At 47.6% G+C, this 16,165-nt stretch overlaps 1 protein-coding gene across 6 annotated transcripts in view; it reads left to right on the forward strand.

Moving 5' to 3' along the window:
- The window catches only part of HELZ2 (helicase with zinc finger 2), a 93,268-nt gene that overhangs the window by 58,360 nt on the left and 18,743 nt on the right, over positions 1-16,165 (forward strand). For all 6 annotated transcript variants that reach the window (XM_069243289.1, XM_069243287.1, XM_069243292.1 and 3 more), the window contains 2 exons: positions 12,998-13,132; positions 13,267-13,485. In XM_069243289.1, coding sequence (XP_069099390.1) covers positions 12,998-13,132; positions 13,267-13,485 — 354 coding nt within the window. The remainder of the gene's footprint in view (positions 1-12,997; positions 13,133-13,266; positions 13,486-16,165) is intronic.

Genomic DNA, 16,165 nt, shown 5'->3' on the forward strand with positions numbered 1-16,165 from the left:
GCAGAGTGGCACAGGTTCCCTTTGAATGGGGGGGGGGGGTCTCAGGTTCCTGGAAAGTAGCTGTGAGTCCAACCATGCCTGTTGATTGTTTGCTAGGTAACGACCTGGAGGATTCCCCTTGGAAGGAGGTGGAACACAGGTCTCACTTGGAGATGTTGGGTCTGCCTGGGTGGGTATGCGTATCCACCCGGTCTATGGCAGCCAATCAGGGTAGTCAAGAGCCCCTGAAGCCTGAAACAGTGGCCCAGGGGACCGCCAAGAAGAGGAAGGGCAGGGGGCACGGGAAACCAGCCCCAGAAGTTCCCACGGTCCGGGAGGAGGCAGAGCCTGAGGATGATGCCCCGGAGCCTACAGGGGAACAGGTGGCTGAACTGGGGGAGATCCCTGAGCTGTCGCAGTGGCAGCAGGAAGGGGGACCCACCAGGGAAGCATTCTGCACAGCGCAGAAGGAGTGCCCTACTCTTGAGGGGCTGCGGCAGCAGGCTGCAGCCCAGGCGGCTGGCGAGGCGCCAGGTACTCACCTGATTTATTGGGAGGATGGCCTCCTGTACAGTGAGCCTAAGGTTCCTGAGCCTGGGTCAGCTCGTATGCTGGTGGTACCCCAGTGCTTCAGGGCCTTCCTACTGGGTTTGGCTCATGATGTGCCTTTGGCAGGACATCTAGGGCAGGACAAGACCTATAAGAGGCTTGTTTCCCACTTTTACTGGCCCTTGATGCACAAGCAGTCAGCTGCTTATTGTAGGTCTTGTCAGACTTGTCAGGCAAGTGGCAAGAGTGGGGGGAAATGCAAAGCTCCCCTCCAACCTTTACCTGTAGTCAGCACTCCCTTTGAAAGGGTAGGAATTGACATTGTGGGGCCTCTGGATCCCAAGACAGCCATGGGCAACAGGTTCATCCTGGTCTTGGTGGACCATGCCACACGGTACCCAGAAGCCATTCCTCTAAGGACGGTCACTGCCCCTGTGGTGGGACGTGCCTTGATGGGGGTTTTTACCCGCATGGGGTTCCCCAAGGAGGTGGTATCTGATAGAGGTACAAACTTCATATCCACTTATATGAAGTCTCTGTGGAAGGTGTGTGGGGTAACCTACAAGTTCACCACCCCCTTACCACCCCCAAAGTAATGGTCTGGTTGAGAGATTCAACCGCACCTTGAAAGGCATGATTCAGGGCCTGTCAGAGCCCTTGAGGCGTAAGTGGGACGTTCTCTTGCCATGCCTTCTGTTCGCTTACAGGGAGGTGCCTCAAAAGGGACTTGGCTTTAGCCCCTTTGAGCTCATCTATGGCCACCCTGTGAGGGGACCGCTCAGTCTGGTGAAGGAGGCTTTGGAGAAAGCTCCTAGTAAACCACCCCAGGATGTATTTAGCTACATGCTGGCACTAAGAAACCAGACTGCCCGCTTCAGGAGTCTCGCTCAGGAGAACCTGGAAGCAAGCCAGGAGGATATGAAACGGTGGTACGACCAGAATGCCACTCTGGTTGAGTTTCAGCCTGGACAAAAAGTGTGGGTCATGGCACCAGTGGAGCCTAGTGCTCTCCAAGATAAGTGTACTGGGCCTTTTGAGGTGGTGGAAAGAAAGAGCGAGGTCACCTATCTGGTAGACTTGCAATCCCCCAGAAACCCTTTGAGGGTCCTACATGTCAACCGCCTCAAACCACACTTTGAGCGAACTGAACTATCCATGCTCCTAGCGACAGATGACGGGGTGGAGGAAGAGAGTGAGCCTCTTCCTGACCTCCTGTCTGCAGGAGAGAAAGATGGGTCTGTGGAGGGAGTGATCCTCTCCCCCTCCCTGACTGAGGAACAGCAGAGGGACTGTCGCCACGTACTGGGACAGTTCGCCTCGCTGTTTTCCCTGATCCCAGGAGTCACACACCTGTGCACACATGATGTGGACACTGGGGACAGTACACCTGTTAAACATAAGGTTTACAGGGTGACTGACAGGGTCAGGGCTTGCAGTTAGGAGGAAGTCTCCAAAATGTTAACCCTAGGGGTTATTGAGCACTCCAGCAGTCCTTGGGCCAGCCCAGTGGTCTTGGTCCCAAAGGCTGCTGCTCCTGGTGCCACTCCAGAACTTAGGTTCTTTGTGGACTACCGGGGTCTCAATGCGGTCAGCAAGACTGACGCACACCCCATCCCCCGAGCTGATGAGCTCATTGATCGGTTAGGAGCTGCCAAGTACCTCAGTACGTTTGATTTAACATCTGGGTACTGGCAGATTGCCTTAACTGAGGGGGCAAAGGAGAGGTCAGCATTCTCTACCCCAGATGGGCACTTCCACTTCAATGTGATGCCCTTTGGGATGAAGAATGCCCCTGCCACCTTTCAGAGGTTGATCAACCAGGTGTTGGCAGGACTGGATGAGTTCAGTGCCGCCTACCTGGATGACATTGCTGTGTTTAGTTCCACATGGGAGGAACACCTGCAACACCTCTGGAGAGTGTTAGAGGCCCTGCAGAAGGCAGGCCTCACTATTAAGGCGAGCAAGTGCCAAATAGGGCAGGGTTCTGTGGTGTACTTAGGACACCAGGTGGGGAGTGGCCAGGTGGCACCCCTACAGCCTAAGATTGACACGATTCTGGCTTGGGAGCCTCCCAAGACCCAGACTGAAGTGAGAGCCTTTTTAGGTCTCACAGGATATTTCAGGAGGTTTGTTAAGGGATATGGTACCATTGTTACCCCCTTAACGGAGTTGACTTCTAAGAAGCAACCCAAGAAAGTGATCTGGACAGAGGCTTGCCAGAACGCTTTTGATGCCCTGAAGGCTGCCATGGGCACAGCACCTGTGCTGCAGGCACCTGACTACTCCAAGGAGTTTGTTGTGCAAACAGACGCCTCAGAGCATGGTCTTGGAGCAGTACTCTCACAGCTTAATGAAGAGGGCCTAGATCAACCCGTAGCCTTCATTAGCAGGAGGTTACTACCCAGGGAACGTAGGTGGAGTGCCATAGAACGCGAAGCGTTTGCTGTGGTCTGGGCACTGAAGAAGCTAAGACCCTACTTGTTTGGGGCTCACTTCCGAGTTCAGACCGACCACAGGCCCCTCAGATGGTTAATGCAGATGAGGGGTGAGAATCCAAAACTGTTGAGGTGGTCCATTTCCCTACAGGGGATGGACTTTACGGTGGAACATCGTCCTGGTACAGAGCACGCCAATGCTGATGGTCTCTCCAGGTTCTTCCGCCTTAGTGATGAGAACTCCCATGAGGTTGGGTAGTTGCTCCCCACTTTTAGCTGGGGGGGACACGTGTTAGACTTTTCATCCTTGGCGTGGTCTCCCTTAACTTTTTGCCTCTGTTCCCCAGGTTGTTGATGGGTGCTGGACTCTGATTTTATTGTTTTTGTTACTCTGGGCACTTTACCAGTGCTAAAGTGCAAGTGCTCCTGTTTAAAATGTGTACGTAATTGGTTCTCCATGATTGGCATATTTGTTTTACTGTTAAGTCCCTAGTAAAGTGCACTAGAGGTGCCCAGGGCCTGTAAATCAAATGTTACTAGTGGGCCTGCAGCACTGGTTGTGCCACCCACACAAGCAACCCTGTAATCATGTCTCACACCTGCCACTGCAGTGTCTGTGTATTTTTACTCTGTAAATTCGACTTGGCAAGTGTACCCATTTGCCAGGCCTAAACCTTCCCTTTTCTTACATGTAAGGCACCCCTCAGGTAGGCCCTAGGTAGCCCCAAGGGCAGGGTGCAGTGTATGGTTAAGGTAGGACATATAGTAATGTGGTGTTCGATGGCATCTGTCGCTGTAGATACGCATGTTCTGCAATAGCTCGCCATCTGGTGTTGGGCCGGAGTGTTACAAGTTGTTTTTCTTCGAAGAAGTCTTTCGAGTCACGGGACCGAGTGACTCCTCCTTTTGTCTCCATTGCGCATGGGCGTCGACTCCATCCTCGATTGTTTTTTTTCCGCCATCGGGTTCGGACGTGTTCCTGTCGCTCCGAGTTTCGGAACGGAAAAAATAGTTAATTTCGGAAGATTTTCGTCGGTATTGTTGCGTTCGGGATCGGCGTACTTAGATTCAACACCGCATCGAAGATCGAAGAGCTCCGGTGCCCTTCGGGGTAGTTTTTCGATCCTCCGTCGGGGCCTGGTCGGCCCGACCGCGTGCTGAGGAACGCCGATGGAACGGACCCCGTTCCGTTTCTGCCCCAAATGCCACAATAAATACCCCTACACAGACCAACACTTGGTCTGCAACCTGTGCCTGTCACCTGAGCACAGCGAAGACACCTGCGAGGCCTGTCGTGCGTTCCGGTCCCGAAAAACACTCCGAGACCGTCGAGCCAGAAGACTTCAAATGGCGTCCGCACCGACAGCCCAACGGGAGTTCGAGGAACAGGAAGAGGAAGGTACCTTCTCGATCCAAGACTCAGACTCCGAAGGATTCGACGATACACAAACCGTGAGTAAGACGTCGAAAACCACACAAAGAAACATTTACAAGGCCCAGGGGACGCCACTGCCACCAGGCCATGGCTCAACCCATAAAATCGGTGACCGACCGTCGGCACCGAAAAAGGCCCAAACAGTGCCGAGATCGTCCGACTCCGGTCGAGACACCGGCACGCAGCCTTCTCGGGACCGAGAAAGTGCTGGAGACAAGCCTCGACACCGAGATGCCGGTGTGGACACGGCTCGACGCCGAGACAGCGGCACCGAAACAGATCGACGCCGAGAGGTTTCGGCACCGAAAAGGAAAAAAGTCACCTCGGAGCCGAAAAAACACGCAGACACAGTTTCGACGCCGAAACAAACTGCAAGCGACCCAGCTTCAGGCTCTTATACAGAAGAGCACTCGCTAACCTCCCAAATGCAGAAGCATAGGTTTGAGGAAGAGCTACAAGCAACTGATGCGGACCATACGCAAAAGCGTATCTTCATTCAGCAGGGGACAGGAAAAATAAGCACCCTTCCCCCCATTAGGAGAAAGAGAAGGTTGGAGTTCCAGGCGGAACAAGTACCACAACCAAAAGTGGTGAAAAGAGTTACACCACCACCCTCTCCTCCGCCCGTGATTAACGTTTCACCAGCACAAACGCCATCACACTCCCCAGCTCACACCACCATGAGCCAGGGTGACCAAGACCAGGACGCATGGGACCTATACGACGCCCCAGTGTCAGATAACAGCCCAGAGGCATACCCTACAAAACCATCTCCACCAGAAGACAGCACCGCGTACTCTCAGGTGGTGGCTAGAGCAGCACAATTTCACAACGTAAGCCTCCACTCAGAACAGGTCGAGGATGATTTCCTGTTCAACACACTCTCCTCCACCCACAGCTCCTACCAAAGCCTGCCTATGCTCCCTGGTATGCTCCGGCACGCAAAAGACATATTTAAGGACCCGGTCAAAAGTAGGGCAATCACACCAAGGGTGGAAAAAAAGTATAAGCCGCCTCCTACAGACCCGGCTTTCATCACAACACAGCTGCCACCAGACTCTGTTGTTGTAGGAGCAGCTAGGAAAAGGGCCAACTCTCACACATCTGGAGATGCACCACCCCCAGATAAAGAAAGCCGCAAGTTTGATGCAGCTGGTAAAAGAGTCGCAGCACAAGCTGCAAACCAGTGGCGCATCGCGAACTCCCAGGCACTACTTGCGCGCTATGACAGAGCCCACTGGGACGAGATGCAACATCTCATTGAACATCTGCCCAAAGACTTCCAAAATAGGGCAAAACAAGTGGTTGAGGAGGGACAGGCCATCTCCAACAACCAGATCCGCTCCTCCATGGACGCTGCAGATACAGCTGCACGGACAATTAATACATCTGTAACTATCAGAAGGCATGCATGGCTCCGAACGTCTGGATTTAAACCAGAGATTCAACAAGCAGTTCTCAATATGCCTTTTAATGAAAAAGAACTGTTCGGTCCAGAAGTGGACACAGCGATTGAGAAACTCAAAAAAGATACGGACACTGCCAAAGCCATGGGCGCACTCTACTCCCCGCAGAGCAGAGGGAATTACAGCTCATTCCGTAAAACGCCCTTTCGAGGGGGGTTTCGGGGTCAAAGCACACAAGCCAGCACCTCACAAGCCACACCGTCCAGTTACCAAGGACAGTATAGAGGAGGTTTTCGGGGACAATATAGAGGAGGGCAATTCCCTAGAAATAGAGGAAGATTCCAAAGCCCCAAAACCCCTACTACTAAACAGTGACTCACATGTCACTCACCCCCTCCACACAACACCAGTGGGGGGACGAATAGGTCATTATTACAGAGCATGGGAGAAAATCACTACAGACACTTGGGTTCTAGCAATTATCCAACATGGTTACTGCATAGAATTTCTACAGTTCCCTCCAAACATACCACCAAAAGCACAAAATTTAACAACACACCATTCCAATCTCCTAGAGATAGAAGTGCAGGCACTATTGCAAAAGAATGCAATCGAATTAGTGCCAAACACACAAATAAACACAGGAGTTTACTCACTGTACTTTCTGATACCAAAGAAGGACAAAACACTGAGACCAATCCTAGACCTCAGAGTAGTCAACACTTTCATCAAATCAGACCACTTCCACATGGTCACACTACAAGAAGTATTGCCATTGCTAAAGCTGCACGACTACATGGCAACTTTAGACCTCAAGGATGCTTATTTCCATATACCAATTCACCCATCGCACAGGAAATACCTAAGGTTTGTATTCAAAGGAATACATTACCAATTCAAGGTACTGCCTTTCGGATTAACAACCGCACCAAGAGTCTTTACCAAATGTCTAGCGGTAGTCGCTGCACACATCAGAAGGCAGCAAATACATGTGTTCCCATATCTAGACGACTGGCTAATCAAGGCCCATTCGTTAATAGAGTGCTCAAATCACACAAATCATATCATACAAACCCTCTTCAAACTAGGGTTCACCGTCAATTTCACAAAATCCAAGATTCGGCCACGCAAGGTACAACAATACCTGGGAGCCATAATAGACACATCAAAAGGAGTAGCCACTCCAAGTCCACAAAGAATTCAAAATTTCAACACCATCATACAACGCATGTATCCAACACAAAAGATACAAGCAAGGATGGTATTACAACTCCTAGGCATGATGTCATCATGCATAGCCATTGTCCCAAACGCAAGACTGCACATGAGGCCCTTACAACAATGCCTAGCATCACAGTGGTCTCAAGCACAGGGTCACCTTCTAGATCTGGTGTTAATAGACCGCCAAACTTACCTCTCGCTTCTGTGGTGGAACAACATAAATTTAAACAAGGGGCGGCCTTTCCAAGACCCAGTGCCACAATACGTAATAACAACAAATGCTTCCATGACAGAGTGGGGAGCACACCTCGATCAACACAGCATACAAGGACAATGGAACGTACATCAAACAAAACTGCATATCAATCACCTAGAACTTCTTGCAGTTTTTCAAGCACTAAAAGCTTTCCAACCAATAATAGTTCACAAATACATTCTCGTCAAAACAGACAACATGACAACAATGTATTATCTAAACAAGCAGGGAGGGACGCACTCCACGCAGTTAAGCATGTTAGCACAAAAAATTTGGCATTGGGCAATTCACAACCAAATTCGCCTAATTGCACAGTTTATACCAGGGATACAAAATCAACTCGCAGACAATCTCTCTCGAGATCACCAACAGGTCCACGAATGGGAAATTCACCCCCAAATACTGAACACTTATTTCAAACTCTGGGGAACACCTCAGATAGACTTGTTTGCGACAAGGGAGAACGCAAAATGCCAAAACTTCGCATCCAGATACCCACACAAACAATCCCAAGGCAATGCCCTATGGATGAACTGGTCAGGGATATTTGCTTACGCTTTTCCTCCTCTCCCTCTCCTTCCTTACCTGGTAAACAAACTCAGTCAAAGCAAACTCAAACTCATATTGATAGCACCAACTTGGGCAAGGCAACCCTGGTACACAACGCTGCTAGACCTATCAGTGGTACCCTGCATCAAATTGCCCAACAGGCCAGATCTGTTGACACAGCACAACCAAAAGATCAGACACCCAGATCCAGCATCGCTGAATCTAGCAATCTGGCTCCTGAAATCCTAGAATTCGGGCACTTACAACTTACCCAAGAATGTATGGAAGTCATAAAACAAGCAAGAAGGCCATCCACCAGGCACTGCTATGCAAGTAAATGGAAGAGGTTTGTTTGCTACTGCCATATTAATCAAATACAACCATTACACACAACTCCAGAACATGTAGTGGGTTACTTGCTTCACTTACAAAAATCTAACCTAGCTTTCTCTTCCATTAAGATTCACCTTGCAGCAATATCTGCATACCTGCAGACTACCTATTCAACTTCCCTATATAAAATACCAGTCATTAAAGCATTCATGGAGGGCCTTAGGAGAATTATACCACCAAGAACACTACCTGTTCCTTCATGGAACCTAAATGTTGTCCTAACTAGACTTATGGGTCCACCTTTTGAACCCATGCACTCCTGCGACATACAGTTCCTAACCTGGAAGGTGGCATTTCTCATCGCCATTACTTCCCTGAGAAGAGTAAGCGAGATTCAGGCGTTTACTATACAGGAACCTTTTATACAACTACACAAAAATAAAGTCGTCCTAAGGACCAATCCTAAATTTTTGCCAAAGGTTATTTCACCGTTCCATCTAAATCAAACAGTGGAACTTCCGGTGTTCTTTCCACAGCCAGATACCGTAGCTGAAAGGGCACTACATACATTAGATGTCAAAAGAGCATTAATGTATTACATTGACAGAACAAAGAACATCAGAAAGACTAAACAACTCTTTATTGCATTTCAAAAACCTCATGCAGGAAACCCAATTTCAAAACAAGGTATAGCCAGATGGATAGTTAAATGCATCCAAATCTGCTACCTTAAAGCTAAACGACAGCTGCCCATTACACCAAGGGCACACTCAACCAGAAAGAAAGGTGCTACCATGGCCTTTCTAGGAAACATCCCAATGCAAGAAATATGTAAGGCAGCCACATGGTCTACGCCTCACACATTCACCAAGCACTACTGTGTAGACGTGTTATCCGCACAACAAGCCACAGTAGGTCAAGCTGTATTAAGGACATTATTTCAGACTACTTCCACTCCTACAGGCTGATCCACCGCTTTTGGGGAAATAACTGCTTACTAGTCTATTGCAGAACATGCGTATCTACAGCGACAGATGCCATCGAACTGAAAATGTCACTTACCCAGTGTACATCTGTTCGTGGCATCAGTCGCAGTAGATTCGCATGTGCCCACCCGCCTCCCCGGGAGCCTGTAGCAGTTTGGAAGTTACCTTCAATTATTTATATATGTATCATCTCAACCTTAAATAAGTGCATACTTAGTCACTCCATTGCATGGGCACTATTACTACAATTCAACTCCTACCTCACCCTCTGCGGGGAAAAACAATCGAGGATGGAGTCGACGCCCATGCGCAATGGAGACAAAAGGAGGAGTCACTCGGTCCCGTGACTCGAAAGACTTCTTCGAAGAAAAACAACTTGTAACACTCCGGCCCAACACCAGATGGCGAGCTATTGCAGAACATGCGAATCTACTGCGACTGATGCCACGAACAGATGTACACTGGGTAAGTGACATTTTCATTCTATGTCCTGACAGTGAAATATTGTTAAATTCGTTTTTCACTGTTGCAAGGACTGTCTCTCTCATAGGATAATATGGGGGCTACCTTTAAATATGATTAAAGCGTAGATTCCCCTAGAGAGTAGATGGACATGTGGAGTTTGGGGTCCCTGAACTCACAATTTAAAAATACATCTTTTAGTAAAGTTGATTTTGAGATTGTGCGTTTGAAAATGCCACTTTTAGAAATTGAGCATTTTCTTGCTTAAACCATTTTGTGACTCTGCCTTGTTTGTGGATTCCCTGTCTGGGTCAATTTGACAGTTGGGTTGTTTTTCACCTCGCACTAGACAGTGACACAAAGGGGGCTGGGGTGTAACCTGCATTTCCTGATTAGCCATCTCTGCTAGGAGGGAGGGGTGGAGTGGTCACTCTCATCTGAAAGGACTGTGCCTGCCTCTGACAATGCCGGCTCCAACCCGCTGCTGTGTGTCTGATGCCTTGCCTGGGCAAGGCAGGATTTCACAAGTAGGTGTGAGTCCCCTTTGAAGAAAGGTGACTTCAAAGACTAAAATGGGTATAAGAAGGGCACCCAAATCAACAGACTTTAGAAACACTTCTGGAACCAAGAGGGACCTCTGCCTGGAGAAGAGCTGATAGCTGAGGAAGAAGTGCTGCCCTGCCTGTGACTGTGCTTTGTGGAGCTTTCCTGCAGTGCTGCTTCTGCCAGAGTAAGAGGGCAAAGACTGGACTTTGTGTGCCTTCCATCTTGTGAAGAAATCTCCAAGGGCTTTAGTTAGAGCTTGCTTCCTGTTGTTTGAAGTCTCAGGGACAGCAAAGACTTCTCTCTGCCAGCACCTGGATTCTCTGGAGAGACTCCTGCCCCGATAAGTGGTGCCTCATCCAGTCCCTGGGCCCTTGAAAGGAAAGCTGGTGGAATCCAAGGAAATCGACTTCGGACCGCCCCGCTGCTGAATCCGGTAACGCCGCCTGCACCTGACGCCGTGATCTTCACTGGAACGCGACGCTCTTCGCAGGCCCAAGGGGGTAAGCAGGGGTTAGCTGAGGGTGATTCTCTTTTACCCTGACTAGAGTGAGGGTCCTTGCTTGAACAGGGGGTAACCTGACTGTCAACCAAAGACCGCATTTCTAACAGGCTGCAAGAGGAGATAGACTCCAGAAAAAACACATTATGATACACCCAGACACTGTTAATATCACTGAGTCCTACCCATTTCAGTGCACAGCCAGCCAGGAAAGAATTATAATTTGAAGAAGATTTGGAAGGCCCAACACCACAAAAGCAGAGAAAGAAGGCGGACAAGGCCACAAGCCCAGTGCACATCAGCCCACCACCAACGCCAGCTGTGCACCACATGCAGTTACCACCTTCTTCACCCATAGAACACACACCATACTTGGGGGGGAGGGGGGGAGCTGAGAAGAGAGGGGGACTAGTTTTTCATCTTACCACACGATGACCCGTGGGACACCTATGACACAGAACCACCTACAGATACAAACCCCAAACTATTTCCTGCTAAATCCCCCCTCCAAAATGGCCTAATCGGCAACTGTCGCCTTCTACAAAGTCTAGCCACACGATGAGCCTTTAGAGGACAATTTCTTAATTGAGACTCCCTCCTCTAACCACCGCTCTGCACAATACCTGCCTTTGCTCATAGGGATGCTGCACCACATTCCAGACATATTCAGCGTCCCTGTTAGGTCGCGGGTTATCACACCCAGGGTCGACAAACAATACAATGCGCAACCCAGCGACCCCACGTACATAAAAGGGCAACTCCCACCGACTCATTGGTAGTTGATACGGCACGCAAGAGGGGTAACTCTCAAACATCTGTTGAGGCACCCCTTTCAGATAAAGAGAGCAAAATGATTGATGCCACGTGTAAGAGAGTGGTTGCTCAGTCCACCAACCCCTGGAGGATTGTTAACTCAATTGGCCTATCCCACTACGACAGGGCCCACTTGGATCAGGTGGAGGAGATCCTACAATATCTCCCAGAGGTGCACATGACGAGGGCGATCGCCTCAGATAGTAAATTAGTTTCAAACACCACAGTTTGTTGCACCCTCAATGTTGCTGTCAGTGCATCTAGAGGCATAAATTATAGTGTCCTTCTTTGGAGACATGCTTGGCTTCGAGTATCGGGTTTTAAACTTGAGGTCCAGCAAAATCTATTGGCTCTTCGTTTCGACGGGGAACACTTTTTTTGGTCCCCGAGTTCGACACACTCCTGGAAAACATAGAAATATAGATGGCCAAGGCCATGGGGCAATGCAGACACCATCTCAACACAGCTCCCTTTGCCGCTCCTCTAATTGTGGACGATTTAAGACCACCTCCCCTGAGACCTCCACCTCCTACCAGCATCCCCAGGCACAGACCACCCCACTCCGGGGATTGTACAGAGGCTCCTATATGGGCAATAATTCAAAGGGTAGAGGCAAGGGCGGTTTCACCAAACCTTCCACCACCACCAAACCCTGACTTGTCAACCACTCGCAACCACAAAACACCTATTGGGGGTTGAATACAAGGGTTCTTTCCCACCTGGCGGAATTTATCTGTTTGTGGCATGTAGTGCTGTAGATTCACGTGCACCCACCTCCTCCCAGGGCACCTGTGTTTGTTACAATTACTTTTATGCGCTATCACAAATTCCTTTAGCCTGGCCATCTCACTATGCTACGATATGCTTCACATTCCATCCCCCCGTTTGTTGGAAGCAATCTAACAATGGAGTCAATAACCATGCGCATTTCCAGCAAGAAGAGTCGCCCCTCTACCTCGTGATTCAAAAGACTTTCTTCAAAGAAAAACAATTTGCCCACATCCAAGCCCAGCGGTAGTTGACAAGATTATGCTAAGCATGTGAATCTGCAGCACTACACACTACAAACAGATACTTACTGGGTAAGTATATAATTTCAAAATCTTTAAATAACTGTTGTGTTTCTTTTATGCGCTTTTAGCTGGTGCTCAAAAGCTCTTCATATTGCAGATCAAATGTATGCCACCCTATTTATATTGATGGGTTTGGTATTTGTTGAAACTTTAATATTTGCTAAGAGTTTCTGGAGTTCAATCTTGGGCTAAGATTGAACTTTCTCCCTTAGGATTGCCTAGTTGGTGGGATGTAGTATTAGCTGTACGATTGTACCCATAAGTTGTCCCACTTTCTGGCTGGAAGCTATACCAAAGGATTCTCTGTTCAAGATTCATTAGATTGCATGTGGGTGTCTTTCTTTGATGGGAGGGGGGGGCTAAGTGCTCTGATGGCTTTTGAAGGTTTTCCTGGATGAAATCTTAATTTGTAATGTGGATGACTTATGTTGTGGTGGTCTGTCTTTTCATTTTAGGTAGTTTTACTGGGAGACCACAAGCAGCTGCGCCCGGTTGTGCAGAATGACTTGTGTTGTAAGTTGGGGATGGAAAGGTCACTCTTTGAACGCTATGGTAACCAGGCTGTGATGCTTGACATTCAGTATCGCATGGTAAGGAAGATCTTCTTTCCAATGCTTTTTATTGCAATGCATGAAACATAAGTTTCAATATGCCTCTTGGGCAAAAACAAATTGTGCTTGTTTGCAGTGCTGTTGGTCATCTATACCTGTTCTCTCTTCTACAGCATCAGGACATTTGCACCTTCCCTTCAAGGGAGTTTTATAAAGGCAGGTTGAAAACATGGGCTCAGCTGATCCGACGCCCTAGTGTCTTTTACCATTCCAAGAAGGCATGCTGCCCCATTATCTTTGGCCACGTGGAAGGGAAAGAGCAGAGCCTTGTTGTGTCCACTAATGAAGGCAACGAAAACTCTAAGGCAAACCCAGAAGAAGCTGCACATACGGTGGGTGTCTCTCAGAGTACAAGGAAAATAGATCAGTGTCGGAGCTGTCATATACTGTAATGTACTCCGCCTGCTACAACTCTATGGTACCTTGACCAATATCAGCAATGAATATTGCGGGTGGCTTTCGGGGGGAAATTTTGGGGGTCGGAGATTTTGTTGGTGGAGTGATTTAATCATGTTTGATGATGAGCCAAAGCTCCTTCTGCGGGGAGGAATGGTGAGAAAGCTTATTTCTGTGCAATCCATCGGTTATTTGTCACCAGAGTCACTTGCATTTTGTAGGACATCTGAAAACGAGCTACCTTAATTAAATAAATAAAAGTGTACCTAGACTCTTGAGACCCACCTGCCTAGGTCTCTAACCTGTACCAGTGTAGCCTCAGAGGATGGCAGACGTTTGTCATAGAACCTCCCTCTCTTGGTGAGATGGTAATCGCTTTCTCACTCCTGGTGCTACCTATTAACGAGGTGGAATGCACCTATCTTGATTCTCAATAATTGGAACCAATTTCTTCGACTGAATAGCCCTACTTTCTGTCCACACTACTGCTTTTTGGGGTGCCTGTAATTCTCTAGGTAAAGGAACATCCACATCCGATTCTCCTGACTTGTGAATGTTAAACAGTAACAACACTTTTTTTAAAGCCAGTTTCTAAATTCAAGTGTCAATCAATGAATTCCTTTTAGTTGCAGGATCAAAGTATGCATAAAAGCAATAGATAATGCTGCACATGTACAATAACACTTCAATTCAAGTAAATTATATAAAACAAGTAGAAACCATTTTATATAATTACAAGTTAAAAAATGACAAGCTCATAATTTTCCTCCCGCGGATGGCTAGCTTAAAAAAAGAACCAACTCTAAAGCAGACATCCTCATAATCAAGCAGCTGTAGATACTGAAGAGCCACCCTACACGGAACCATGTGACATTTCTTTAATAAAGGTATTACAAATTATTTTATTAAAATTACATGAAATTTACCAAAGAAGTGTAGCAGTGATTGTTCAGAGGCACTAAAGGCAGGATTAAAGCTCAGAGGGAAACATAGCAAATGATGAGCTGTCCCTGCTCTGAAACAAAATAAAAGGTATCTTTCCCATCTCCCTATCACCCAAGATAGAGATAAATAGGTCTCTGTACCATCTGCTTCTTTTAACCTAAGATAACCTAAGATATGACTGCAGAGTAATTTTGCAGCATTCATTGGTCTCACTTTTGTACCACATACTCACAATAAAATGTTTTTACCATTTTTTTTTTATTTTACCTGTTTACTAATAGTTTAGGGCAAATGGAACTGCTCCGAGCACCTAAGGTCTTAACAAAAGTAATCAATGGGATGGTAAGACCCTTATCTAACAATAAGCTATCCTCCATGATGGCCCTATTTAAGATTGTTTCGGGGTTAGTCCAAATCGAGATCCATAAAGCAACAGGGGCCAATTTAATCAAATCTTCCAAATAGTGTAGGTCTTGCTCTCCAGGACAGTATAATATGAGCAGGTAAGCCATAGTAACAACAGTCGCCTATAGAGATGATGTTCCTCCACCTGCAGAGAATGGCTATTTGAATAGCCCAGCACTTCTGCACTGTAGCTGAATAGAGGGGCGCTCTGTGACTTACGCACAGTTAGAAGGGGAGTCCAGTCCTTACGACCAGTGGGTCTGTGCAGATTCAAAAGTGTACTTATCACTCTGCTGAATTTTAAGGAGCTAACGGAAATATGGAAATCCCATATTTCATAGGAGTCGAACATGACACTTAAATAAGAAAACTGTTCCACCCTGGTTAATCAATTTCTCTCAGTCTAAATGGATTCCACTAAATCTTTTAGGGCCACAGTCCATAATCTGAGATTTATTAAAATTGGTGTTAAATCCAGATTGGCCGCATACTCTGCAAAGGAATGGACTAGCTAACATAACGCTTTAAGTGTCCATACCATTGAAACAGTATTGTCCACATAAAGCAGCACACGGATAGCCACATTTTGTGTCTAAGGGACATTCTTACAGGCTCTAGTTAAAAACGGGCTCAAATTCTTGATGTAAAGAATGAAAAGCAGTGTAGCTACAGCGCAGCCATTCTGTACCCCACGGGCAAGAGCAAGAGCAAATGGCTCGGTAAGTTCTCCATTTGGGCCAGACAGTACCCTAGCCACCAGATTTTCATAAAGGCTATGCAAAATATGAACCAATGCAACATCCAATCCCAGATCCAGTAACAGCCTCCACAGCTTCTGCTGGTTAACATAGTCAAAAGCAGAGTAGCGGTCCATGAAAGCAAGGTACAGTGGGCTGAGCCTGATGATGGTATATTTACCCACAATAAGATGCAAATCCAGTCATTGCTCTACCCTGCCCAGCCACACCCTGAACCCATACTGACTAGGATGGAGTATACGACGCTCATGGTCCAATCATGCACCCTGTTAAAAAAAAAAAAAAACATCTTCCCTGATCTTTATCGACACATCAATTAGGGAGATAGGGGAGGTAGTATTTAAGCTCCGATCTATTGCCCTTCTTGAAAATCGGCACAGTCATGGGCTGTGTGTGTGTGTGCCCACGTATGTGTGTGTGTGTGCGTTTATTTTCTTCGAAGAAGTCTTTAAGGAGTAACGGGATCGAGTGACTCCTCCTCTCGGTTATACTGCGCATGGGCATCGAC

The sequence above is a fragment of the Pleurodeles waltl genome, chromosome 7, assembly GCF_031143425.1.
Source record: "Pleurodeles waltl isolate 20211129_DDA chromosome 7, aPleWal1.hap1.20221129, whole genome shotgun sequence".
NCBI classification, from domain to species: domain Eukaryota; kingdom Metazoa; phylum Chordata; class Amphibia; order Caudata; family Salamandridae; genus Pleurodeles; species Pleurodeles waltl.